General features: G+C 34.2%; 2 protein-coding genes and 1 pseudogene across 2 annotated transcripts; 1 reads left to right on the top strand and 2 right to left on the bottom strand.

Annotated features, from left to right (window-relative positions):
- Window positions 1-279: 279 nt before the first annotated feature.
- On the bottom strand, window positions 280-2,243 carry LOC144411648 (insulinoma-associated protein 1a-like). Its single transcript, XM_078111764.1, has 4 exons — window positions 1,656-2,243; window positions 1,420-1,557; window positions 1,245-1,328; window positions 280-1,007 (listed from the first exon to the last, which is right to left on the bottom strand). The coding sequence occupies exons 2-4, from the start codon at window positions 1,547-1,549 to the stop codon at window positions 811-813; spliced, it is 411 nt and encodes a 136-aa protein (XP_077967890.1). The 5' UTR covers window positions 1,550-1,557; window positions 1,656-2,243; the 3' UTR covers window positions 280-810.
- Window positions 2,244-3,176: 933 nt separating this feature from the next.
- LOC120326714 (mitochondrial carnitine/acylcarnitine carrier protein pseudogene) lies at window positions 3,177-4,758 on the bottom strand (annotated as a pseudogene).
- An 830-nt stretch (window positions 4,759-5,588) lies between these two features.
- Window positions 5,589-8,560, top strand: LOC120326754 (uncharacterized). Its single transcript, XM_039393096.2, has 6 exons — window positions 5,589-6,057; window positions 6,372-6,508; window positions 6,898-6,992; window positions 7,082-7,153; window positions 7,659-7,739; window positions 8,254-8,560. The coding sequence occupies exons 1-6, from the start codon at window positions 5,884-5,886 to the stop codon at window positions 8,427-8,429; spliced, it is 735 nt and encodes a 244-aa protein (XP_039249030.2). The 5' UTR covers window positions 5,589-5,883; the 3' UTR covers window positions 8,430-8,560.
- The last annotated feature ends 4,561 nt before the right edge of the window (window positions 8,561-13,121 follow it).

The raw sequence follows: 13,121 nt of genomic DNA, 5'->3' as shown, positions 1-13,121 counted from the left end.
GACCAGAACAAATAATGCAATAGAACAAATATTTATGTGAATTTAGCACACGCCTTTGAGCTGCTTTGTCCATAATAGACCAGTAAACGGCAATAATCAATAACTCACTTTCAGTCCACGCAGTAAATAACAACACAACTTGAGACTCAATAAAACACTATTGTCAAAATTATGAAAACCTTCTTCATATTCTTGATATCTAACTTCCATTCCACATTCAGCACATTCCTTGATGAATAATTCAGTTGCTGTGCAAACATTTATAATAACTCGTAAAAATAGTTGTTAAGGAATAAAACATAGAAGCATGATTTAAATATCTGGGTATAATATCACAGGCTATTATCTAACGTTTCGACTTAGGCAAAATTATTTGGTCGAAATACAAAATTCGTATTTTATACCAATAAGAAGTTTAAACCATACAATGACACGAAAATTCCCCATTATCTTTATTGAAAGAAACTCTTACCCTCTTCAATGGTGCAAAATATTGAATTTTTTCAGTGTAAACGGAAAAATAGATTGTTCTTGTTTCGAAACCCATTGTTGAAAAATCAACAAGGGCTACAAGAGTGCAGCAATCCTTTTCACTGATTTCCTTCATATTTTTGCACCATTGAACCGACGAATCATTCGATATATTAAATTCCCTTAGTCGGTTTAGCGATGACAGTTGCAGTTTGTTTGTCGTTAAAATTGAAGATTCAGAGATAGAGTCCAAATGTCGACATTGGATTCCTGGATTGACTGTTGAAATGGCTTTGATAATTGAAATACAGTCGTCATCAGTGCACATAATTTTTTGTTTCAATGTGTGCTTTTGAACATGAATTGGAGCAAGTGGGCCAGAATCACTTTGAGCAACATATAGATTCCATTGAATGTGTCAACACATACGCTCGGTAAAAGCTGAGTTGCATTGTGTTTAAGTTGAGCATGTCGCCTCAATGACGACTGATGCCTAAAGCGCTTGTCACAAGGTATGCATTGAAAGTTGAAAGTACCTGTAAAGTAAAAGTATGTAAACGAACAAGGTCTAAAAATGTGAAAAAAATATCGAATGAAAATGAATCATGTAAAAGTGGTAAAGAAATAGATACAAATCACAAAATTTCAATGCACGAGTTTTCTTGACATGCAATAAACAATTATTTATGCTCTCATATCTATAAGCGGACACCAACTCAATACCTAATACTTGCTAAATATCCATTAGAACATCTTTTCAATCATTAGCTTACCTTCACATAGACTTTCTGAACTTTTGTTTTTAGAATCTATGTCCATATCCCTGACTTCTTCACTTTCAATCACACCCAAACAATCTACACAAAACATTGAAATTCCAAAGTTACTGTGTTATAGCTAGGTACTCTATTTGCAAGAAATAAGCCACAAAATAGTTTTAACCCTTACTCTTAGTAAGCCTCCTGTGGTCAATCATAGAATTTCTCCGTCCAAATATTTTTTCACAGGAAGGACAATGATAGTGACTCCTGGTCAAAGCACTTGTTCCTCGTTTCATACAATCTCTTCTACAAGGCATAATGAAAGCTAAAATATTTGAAGATATACCGACTTATAAAATGACCAGTCATCACAACGAAAATATTCAGTAATTATAGGCTGTACCAGTAATACTGTATACATACCTCTTTCATCCCCATTGATGATATGAACAGCATATTTGATATGTTGAGTTTTCAGGTGGTGTTGTAAGCCACCTGGTGTTGTAAATGATACTCCGATACATAGTATGCATTGGTAAAAATCATTCACTTTTATGCACAAATCATCAAAATTTTCTGATTTTGTCTTAAAATAAGTACAGAAGTATCTGCCATTTATTACTTAATAAGGTGTTTCTAGATCTAAACATATATGAAGATACTGGTAGATACTTCAGTACACATAGTCTACACAGCCAAATTAAAATATAATTCAACTTATCGTAGGCTACCTCGTGAATACTAGAAATTTGGAGATACAGAAATAGGGCAGTAAGGTACCTAGATTACCGGTACCGCATTCTGGCATTACCCTACTGCTGTACTGGCAGACTATCTAGCTATCAAAAAGTCAGAGTGATTGTTAAAAGACAGAGGCTTGCATGGATAACAGCTCACAAATCTTACGACTCTGTAACTGAAATTACCAAAGTCGCAACGCACTAATGAGGCACATTGATACCATACCCACCTGCCATTATCCATAGTACAAAAACCCCAGATACTGCAACATACATGATAATAAGGCATACAGGTAAATATTTTCCGAAGCTGCCCTGAAACCATGGCAAAGCTGCCGCGGTAACGGCAGTACTTTTTGCCATCGCCGCGGTATATACACACTTGCCACGGTTTGCTAATAACCATGGCAAGAGACGGCGTGGTACGTTCGTGGCAGGAGCTGCCATGAAGTGGTAAGAACTGCGCCTCTGTGAATTTCCACAACACTTTTAACAAATAGCTCCCAGTGCAAAAAATCGTATTTCGAGATTTCCAATAAGTCTAGTCACAAAATTGCGCACGATAGAAATCAGGTACCGTACCGCCTATGCCAAGTTTAAAAACATCAAAAAGACTGCGATATTGCACAAGATATTACTGTATAAACGAGAGATAAAAAAATCGCGCCATAACATTCGTCTTGTCCTAAATAATGAACATGTTGTGCTGCAAGGAGTCCAAATGTAAAGTAAATGCAGGTTGTAATTTCCCCCAAGTTATGACCCAAACATTTTGTATTACACTTAACGTTGGCAAAATTTGCGAGTTGGTGCTTACATGAAAATGATTTACCGGTACATGTTCATTTTGATTCAAATATTTTAATCGCCGGCCATCACAAAGTAGCCTACTGATAGCTGATTTTTGCATATTCTATAACCCATTTTCGAGACTATATCTTGCTTGATTGTTGCAACTAAACAAAAACCGCTGAGAAAACAAAATGACCCATTAATTATTTGGCATACCTAAATTTCGGAACACACCACTAAAAACTGGAAACACATTATTCTATTAAATATTGCAACATATATAAATACCAACATAGATTACCAGCATTATATCAATTTTTGGCAACAGTGTTTTTATATTAGCCTACTTTTTCTACATAATGAAGACATTAGGTTATCTAATGTCCGGGACTATATTTTTTATTTGCTGCAACTTACCTAAAACTACCAAGAAGTAAAAATGACCAATGAATTATTTGCAGTGTACCTAAATTTAGTGAAACACAACTAAAAACCGGCGAATACATTATTCTATTAAAATTAGAAATTGCAAAATACATACATACTTGAACAGACAATTTGAATTTTTGGTTTACGTGTCTTCATATTACATTTCCTACATAATAAAGACATTAAGTTATCTAATCCCACAAGATAGTCTATGTCCCAAATTCTTCCGCTAGAAGACGGCTGTGAGGAATGATAAAACGAAAACATCGGACGACACCGCGCCAAATTTGGAAATATATATAATAAAAAATTTCATTTATTCGTGAAACTGCTTGAAAATTTATTTAGTTTCCTGTCAGCATACATTATTAAGTTCAGAATATATATTCAGTTTATTTGAAAAAAAAAAAAAACAGGACCTATAGTTTTGCAAACATTTAAATATCTCTATATAAACAGTGAAAATGGAGTAAGATTGAGAAAGCATGTTATCTGAAAAGTTGGAAGATAGGTGCGTAGATATACATCATATATTAAGTCTACTCATATAGCGTTTCGATAAATGTCTGCGACCTACTCCGGCGAAACTTGCTTATATAATTGAAGTGCAATGACAAATACTATACATGCATTAGGCCTATTTTGTTTTCTTCAAAATTGTGTTTCAAACAAACGTAAAGTTTGTTCGTATGCAACGAAGCAACAAGCATGGGAAGGAAATGCTCTCAAAATAGCCGGACCAAAACCTCTATAAAACCCCTTTAATTAATCCATCATTGCGAGCAATTTCTTTTACTACGTCTACGATTGCGTTGTATTTACCATCTGGTGCAGTTTGAAATTTAGACTTCAGAACGTCAACCGGCATACCAATTACCCAGAAAACCATTCCTCCAGTACCAGCAGCCAAAATTGTATTTCGAATGTTCAAGGTTTCTTCTTCTGGGAATTTACGTTTGATATACTCAACCGTCGCGAAAAAAGCTCCGTTTCCAAAAATTTCTCTGAAGAGAGTCAACATAATGCCTCGATATATACTCGTTATCCCACCTGTGCGATATAGAGTCTTGAAACAGTCCCACAACCCGCTATATTTTTTGTTTGTTACCTCGCTCTGTATTTGCAATATGCATTTCATTCTTTCTCCAGGAGCTACAACAGCTGCAGCAAACGCACCCGACAGTGCACCAGCAAAAAAGACTTCTAGTAGAGACAACTTGTTTGTATAATTCCCACTATACCAGCGAATAGCATCTTTTCCAATTTCGTAACCAAGAAAACCCAAAGCCCACGAGGGCGCAGCAATGGCGATTGGTGCTCCCAGTCCTTTGTAGAAACCTCTTATTCCTTCTCCTTTCAAAGTTTTGATTGAACAGTCTAAAGCGTTTCTGTACGTTATTTGTGTAGATCCGAGAAGTGAATGGGTTTGCAAACGAACTTTAACTGTATCGAATGGATGTCCGCTCACAGCTGTGGCTACACCACCGACGCCACCAGCTACTAAATTTCTCCATGGATTTTGTTCTGTCATGATTGTCCGAATATTGTAAGTTTCAGTTAGCCTAACTGTGATCCGAACATTTTATTTGTTGCTTTGCACAAGAACTACTACTTTTTTCGGTTACGGCATTACTGTAAAACTAATCAATTTCATTAAATTCTGTTTCTATCGAGTTGAAATTTGTGATAACTTTTGTATTAACATTTTATCGAATTGACGACATATGTGGATTGATTGAAATTTTTGCAAGGTACACATTAGTCAAGGTTAATTTTCTTAACTTAATGAAGCATTTTACTCGACGAGATGTTTGATGATTACTCAAGAAACACACTGATATTGACTTTTTTTTCGTTCAATAATAATGTTTCCTGTTGCGTTATTGACAACAAAAACGATTAATCTTTCCATATTACCGTCGTCTTCAGAAGACGCCTTAAGAAGTCATTAGAGGAATGCAATTATTTAAAGCAGTAAACATTGTACCCAGAGAAGAGTTGTAATGTCCTCAATTTTATAGTATATGTATAAAAGGCATCGACGTTGCCAGTGGTTGTCTATTGATTCGAGTAAAACTATGGGAAATTTCCTGGTTCAAAATTTGTCTAATATTGTCGAATCACGTAGGCCTACAAACTCTTATTAAAAGCTAAGTTTTCACCTACATTTGAGTTATTACTCCATCTTCTGGATTATTCTTCAATCCGGGGTAATTTCGAGTGTGAAAATTTAATTACGATTATGTTAAGAAGTTGTTCTTTTGGTTTGTATGATATCAATTTGAAAATAGTTGCAAGTGTGCATCATTATTTTGCTCATGGAACCTAATACAAATTTGGGTTGAACTGTGAACTTTTTTAGATCCTGAATTGCTTAAAAGCTGAAATAATTAAATTACGCCTTGAATAGCGTTGGTTGCGAATGCTATATGTACAAATTCAAATTTTGGATTTTTTTCTGATATCGTAGTAATCAGTAAACCAGTCAGTCTATTTTAGACAGACTCAAATTTAAAACGAATTTTAAAATCTGTATTCCACTTACGACTCTGATCATTCACAGTCACGTATACGACAGAAAAAAAATTCTTTAGACAACTTTCAGACCAATTTCGTTGAATAGAATATTTCTCAATCTGGCATTGTCCACTTTAACTTCTGTGCTTCCTGACTACGTCACCGTAACCTATATGAATATATATATAAGCGTGAACAATCGATGTCGTGGCACAAAACAACGAAAACAAGTAACAATGGTGATGTCAGGTTCAAGTTTACTTTTCCTCTTAGCCGCGATTGCTGTGACCACTTCGGCGGCTGCTAAATGCAGAAAACTACCAATGAGACCTATTGAATGGACACGGGTAAGATATACGTATTCAAAATACTATAATACAACCAAAGGTGTTTTGCAAGAATTATAGAATTGCTATCTGCGGTGAAATACAGTTTATTTTGTTCTGATGTAATTATAAATTGACTAAAATATCTTATGTAACATAGGCTACCAATTGATATTCAATATTTTTTACGTGGATAAACGGCCAACTGCGATTGCAAATTATTAGCACGCCGTACAAAAGGAAAGAACCATTACAAATGTATTTCTGCGAATTACTTATAATAAATCGCGTATAAACTGATAATAATAATAATTTTGTATTAAATTCTTTTTCAGCTTTCTGGCATGTGGTACAACACCTTCAGTCACAGAGGCGATCCGATTCAGCTTGAAGGACTCTGTAACAGCATGGTGATAGCCGGTACAAAGGGTTACGATGGAGTTGCTGTCGTCAGAAACGTTATGCCTGAAACGTACGATATTTATTAACCCGTTGCATGCGTTGATCGCATTTTCAATAACATTGAGTGACATATAATAGTATTGTGCTTAAGACCAAGCCGCAAGCACTTACAAACGAATGATACAAAGGGGACACAAAAACTAAAGCTACTACTACGTTCTGGGTTAGAGCTTTGTAACCAACACCCAGCGCAATGAAATGTGTTCTAAGTGACGGTGACTACACATGCAATTTTATAACTAGTATCTACGATGTACGATGGTAAAATGTATGATATTTTTTCCTAGGCGAAATTCGTATATATATATACATACCATTTAAAGTTTTCTATTTGGGATATCAAATGTTATTATCCAAAGTTTTAGTTCGTATTATAATTTTACATTGAATTGTTTACAGAACTGCAAACATGGGAGGAGAACAAGTATTGGCAAGTGTTCCTGAGTTTTTCACAAGCTTGGATCCTGGTGTTTATAAGCTCGATCCTTCGTCTCGTAAGTTCATTATTACTCATTATTTTTTATTAATCGCAGGGTGAATCTAAAAATGACGGAAATATATTTAAGTTGCCCTTTGTTTTCAGAACTAAAATGGATGGACATTCACGAATTAGAAAAACTGATGCCCAAAAACAGGATTGCTTCCTTCATGAACGGTAATCTTTTGACGAATATTTTTCAATAACAAAGAATTGTTTAGCGCTGTATAAAATTTAAAGCAATGGGGGATCTATCTTGAGTTAGCATAGCTTGTGTACAGTCATTGGTAGCTCATACTTGATCGAAGGGAAATATTTGAACGCTTGATATTTTTCTGCATAAATATCAAGTATTACTCACACCCCGCTCAAATAACAACCACATTCGATAACAAAGTAATTTTATTCCCATGTATGGCTTTCCACAAAACCAGGTATTTTCCTCCAGGCAGTAAGGCTATTGCAATTGGTTTTCGCGACTCCTTTCACCTCGAATCATCCGTTTTTGCTTCCTTTTACATTCTGTATGCATTTAGTGTATTTCATGTGTGGTGAAAAAATAAACTACTGATTACTGCAATAAATCGGAATATGCTATATTCCAATAAAATGTTGCATAAATTTTCTGCATATTTGACGAACTGAATAATTACGAAATATGGAATTTATTTTACGTTCACAGCAATCTCCAAGCATTACACTAACAATTTCCAAATTACCACCGGAAAAGGCTTCTTCGTGATCCATCAATGTGATTGCTCGGGTAAGGCGATTCTCGAATATATTATATTACATTATAAAGTACAGTCATTAAGTTTCAATTGTACACATAGTAGGTTCTGTCGGTTTAATATACATTCTATTTTCTATTAATACATAGGTTCATGATCATGAAAATGCTTGCAACGCAATGCTTGACTTGCAATATTTTCAATAATCCTCGTACCACTTTTTAACCACATTACAAATCTAAATCAAAATTACACTATTCCACATTGTGAAACATACAAAGTCAGTGCGGCATAATGAATCTACATCCAATTGTACCATATTAAAAAAAATTCAATCGGTTTAATATGATTATAAAACCAGTGTTATGTCATGTAACATTTCATAAAGAATTCCATAGGTAAAATTGACTATTGGTTTTTGTTTGAATGTGGTGGTGAAGCCCTTGAGAAGTTTATTTGACAAATAAGGTAGCGTTGGCATTGGTGTTCTACCATAAATATACATTGAATAATAACTATATAACAATTACGTTCGACTTTTTGCAGCGAACCAAAGCTCAGTTTGGGTTTACACCACAAATCCGAATCCCACGGAAGAGGAGACCGCCTATATTCGAGATCATTTGGCAACAAAACGTATTGATGTAGATCTCCAAAGAAACGGAGCTTGCTTCGATTCTTTGACTTACATTTACGAAAAAGCCAACGGAATCAAGAAATAGCTTTTAAATTCATGTCAATATAGAATTAGTATTTCTGTATTATTTTATCATTGTTTATATAATTGCTTGGGAATGTTTTTTCCCCGTTTCGGACTTTTACTATGGAAATATGAATTACGATTTCTACCTGAACGTGGATTTAAAAATGAGAATAAAATTGTCATTTAAAAATATTTTGTCGTGAACGATATGCTAGACTCTGATAAAAAGAAAGTGAATCTGATAGTGAACTGGATGTGCAGTATATCCGCAGAAAAAGTTAATAAAACTTGACGCCATGAACGCCGCGGAAATAATCGTCTTCGGAGACGCCATCAAAATTATTGAAGACCCGTATAAAATTGATATTTTGTTTTCTTAAAAACAATTTGACCCCCAATTTTTTTAATTTATAACACCGAGTGTTTTTGAAAAACGTCATATCCTTTGGTTTAAATCCCATCCAGTTAACAATACTTCAGGCGTAATTTCACTAGAAATTGCAATGCCGAGTTATATGCATAAGAAGGTCGCGCATCGGTGCAGGTACAATAAGTTCTTAGTTGGGTACCGTATTTGCTTTGAGATCGGTGAACAAGCGCAAATGTTCCCACATTTTTATAAACAAGCGTTTTAGTGAATTAAAAGAAAACAGAAAAATTTTGGGTGAAATATCCGAGTACCATGAGACCCAAAGGAAGCTTGAAATAAAAAATGAAAGTATAGGCTTTTGAGTGGCTTGTTTTCGTTGTATGTTCAGCTTCTGACTAACGCACAGTCATATATATGTGATAGAAGCGAAGAAAACACAGCAGGGCGAGGGACTACTTACTCCTGTTTTTTACATAGCAATACCAGTTAGGAATTAGGATAGCTACGTAGCCTAAATCGCCACTTGAATGATATCTTCTGTACACGGATTCCCACGTATAGAGAGCAGGTTTGAATTTTGAAGAAATGATACAAAATAACGAATCTACTTGAACAAATTTTATATCAGGGGTTTCAAACCATCATTCAAATTAAATCCCTAGATACCTAATATATACGTAGTTGAATATTACAGTACTAGAAATGAGGATTTTTTCAGTTAGGTACAAAATATATATATATATATATGTATACCACAACGAGTGAAAACATCCGCCTCTGACCACGTTTACATGTCGAAGACGCACAGTCTAATTGTGCTGATGAAAGTTGCTGACAGCCATGTAATTTGTACAATTTCCAAAGTACCGAATGATAAGATTACCATGAATAAAAAATAATTTTGATTGTTTATTCAAGATATAATATATATATTCCCAACAAGTCAATGGTACCAAATATAAAGTCTCAAGCGGATATCTTTAGTTGCCTGATCAATGCAGTGTTTCCCCACAGAGGAGGGAATTCCTTCCTAGCGAGGAATTTTCCCATTTTTTGGGAGGAATTTTGCTTTGTATTCTCTGTATTATTAGATGTTTGACAATATATGCCAAGATCATTTATTGCTCGTCCTGCTTATGGGGGGGTCAGTTGTCTCACATCGTTTCAATATTGGCTGAATAGAGCTGTCGACTGTATCTCATTGTTTGATTTCTTGAATTTTTACCAGTTTGATTTCTCCTCCTCACATACATTTGTAGATAAATGCTGCATTCGACGTAACCTACATTGTTTCCACGTTTACCACAACTGTTTATGCCATTAGTAGTACACTGACGATTTTTCAAAATCCAACAATCGCCCATATAATACGAATAGGGCCAGAAGTTCGCCTTCTTATTTGTTAAATATGACTGTTCTCAACAGAGTTCTCGCAGCATTATTTCAGGAGTGTTTTGCCATTAACCAAACACGTAGTGCAATATTCAGGTTCAAAAACATAACAACTGAACACATACAATTTTGGGTTCCAAATTAGTATATTTCTAAAATTAAGATCACGATGTTAATAAATTTTAAATATTTATGTGAATACGAAATTCCATTTTCGTAACGAAAAGGTAAACATAGTTATAGATATTGTCAGGTGTATCTATATTCACCGAAGTCAATATTAACATCAAAACCAGCCATTTGATACATAAATTTGCATACTTATTTAAGTTCATTTACGTTAAATCGGTTAGTTTGGGGTAGAACGAAACATGAACTATTGGAAATAATACAAATCAGCACATTCATGATCATGAACGAAATGGTAAAATGGGCGGATATAATATCTAATTGGGAATACTTAGTCCAAGTCTATAGCTTTCACTCATCGAAAAGCGCATAGCTGTCTAGGCCTTGACACGATTCGGCGATATTTAATGTTGAATTCCTAGTACAGAGACACCAATTCTATTTTAGGAATTTCGATGAAAAATTCGTAACAATAAATTTTTTTTGATTTATAGATTTTAGAAATCCCAATTTTTTTTTTTTACATACCGTAAGCTTAACTAAACGGGAATGAAATTGAAAATTGGAGTACACGCAAGTAGAATGTAACAGCCACAAGTATGAGTTTGAAATAAAAATGAAGGTATTTATTGGGTGAAATCTGATGTTGGATGTTCATAAATACAGTAACGCAAAAATTCACACAGTTCAAAAATGCTTTTCCAACATCCCTGAGTCGTTTTGAAAACAACTAATTTAATTTTCAAACTTGTTGCAGTGTTCAGTAATTACCCGGAATCAGGTTTATATTTATTTTCTTTTACAGTTCGCATACTGGCTATCCTACTGAGCTGTATAACTATTATAATTAGATCTTTAAACGAACATTCCATATATTTATGCAGTAAATGGTACCATTTCTGTGGTACTGCTTGGATATGAGTCTTTTTCATTTCTGAGTGAGTTCCTTGTCTCCAGAAAATTCTCTTTGAAACAAATTGATCCCAGAAATTTAAAATCACGTCTGTTCGCAGTACAGTACGGTTTACCGTACCGTCAGATCACAGTCTACAAATATATTCACACCAAGCGAAGCAGTACAGTAGGACACAAAATGGCGTCCGATGTCCGCAGAACGTTTAATGACGTCATAGCAAACAAAAACAAATCTCACAGAGCTAACAGAAATATTTAAAATGAATAAAAGTAATAGCCTTCTGGGGAAAACTTTTATCTCCAACCACTGAAAATTTCAAAGCAATTGGTCCAGAATTCGAAGAGAAAGCGATTTTTTTAAAAATGATGAAGACAAATAACAATAACAACAAAATTTTGAAACGATCGTTATGTCCACTACGTGTCCAATAAACGAATTACTAAGTAATATATTTATTATGTATTTATTATACTGAGAATAGTCACGCTATTCCTCTTCCTTTTAAAATTGGTCATTTTTCACGTCAATGTTTTAAAATATATTGTTTACAAATCTATTAGATCCCGATTCGGACTTGGTAGACACATTGGCTTTAACCCAAAAGTTCACGCCAACCAATTCCAATGTGTTTGATGAAAATTTTATGAATTAGTTTTCAAAAAAAATCGCGTCTTGATTGAGTAGGGAGTTTTGAACTTTGACAAATAAATGACAATTTTGATCAAATCGCAAAAAATGATGTTTAAACTTATTTTCATACGCCAACGTCATTTGTTCTTCGTAAAAAACATAGGACGATAACATGACGCTGACAACTCACGTTTCAGTCACGTACAACGCAAGTCCAGGTAACACGCACCACGTCACGCATTATGTATGTCCATTACAATAAACTTCCACGTGAAGGTCAATAATGCATTATCGGTCTGCATGTTTTATGATGTCACGTCAAGGGAACGCGTATCCTCATTTTTTTTTCAAATCTGTCTGACAACTAATCACAGATTACTCTTGGGAGGGAGTCAAAATACTTTTAGCTGACGTTCAATGATTCACGATTGTCGTTAGAAACAGCGAATTCTCTTTTATTCAATGGATTTGCAGACTAAAATATTTCTGTACCACAGCACAATAAATCAACAACAATATTGACTTAATTACGATAGCAAGAATTAAATCAATGTTTTTATATGATTCTATATATATATATATATATAATTACCTTTTTTGTTTGTGTGCAGGCAGTGAACACCCATTACTCTTTTTGAATTATAACACAAAAAATATATTTGCAAGTCACGCTCAAATTTAGAAAATTCTATGAGGTATAAATGACATAAAAACAATATGATGGTTATTTCCAACTGCACAATATTGCAGTTCAATGAAGCAATGACGATTCCATATTCATTAGAATTTCTAAATGAAATGTTGAATAATATTTCCTGTATGATCTTGTTTTGTGTTATGTTCGGGAATCAGAAGACAGTAATTTTTTTTGCACAAAAACATATTTTTCGCATTTGAATAAATTGTGGCATAAACCGTCATCAGGTCAAAAACTAATATTTCAATGTTGCTGTGAGATGAATTGTTTATAAATTAACAATTTGTCAAAAATCCGAAAAGTTACCCTTTTGCACGCAATGATATAATGATGTAAGAATTGATTAATGTTCTTGTGTCCTCACCCAAAAGAATCAGTAGAATTATTATGAACCTTCTCCGTGTTTTACTAAATATAGCAATATATATATATATATACATTTTATTGGCCATATTGATTTGATGATGAAACACTTCTTCACTCAGTGTGATGTTTAGAAAGACAAATAAACATTTGGCGAGTATTTATGATTTATATCACAACTGCCGGTATGATTTAAGATAACAAACAGACAATG

Source organism: Styela clava, chromosome 4 (genome assembly GCF_964204865.1).
Source record: "Styela clava chromosome 4, kaStyClav1.hap1.2, whole genome shotgun sequence".
Taxonomy (NCBI): domain Eukaryota; kingdom Metazoa; phylum Chordata; class Ascidiacea; order Stolidobranchia; family Styelidae; genus Styela; species Styela clava.
Note: the sequence above shows the minus strand (reverse complement) of the source record. Positions and strands in the feature narration are given on the sequence as shown.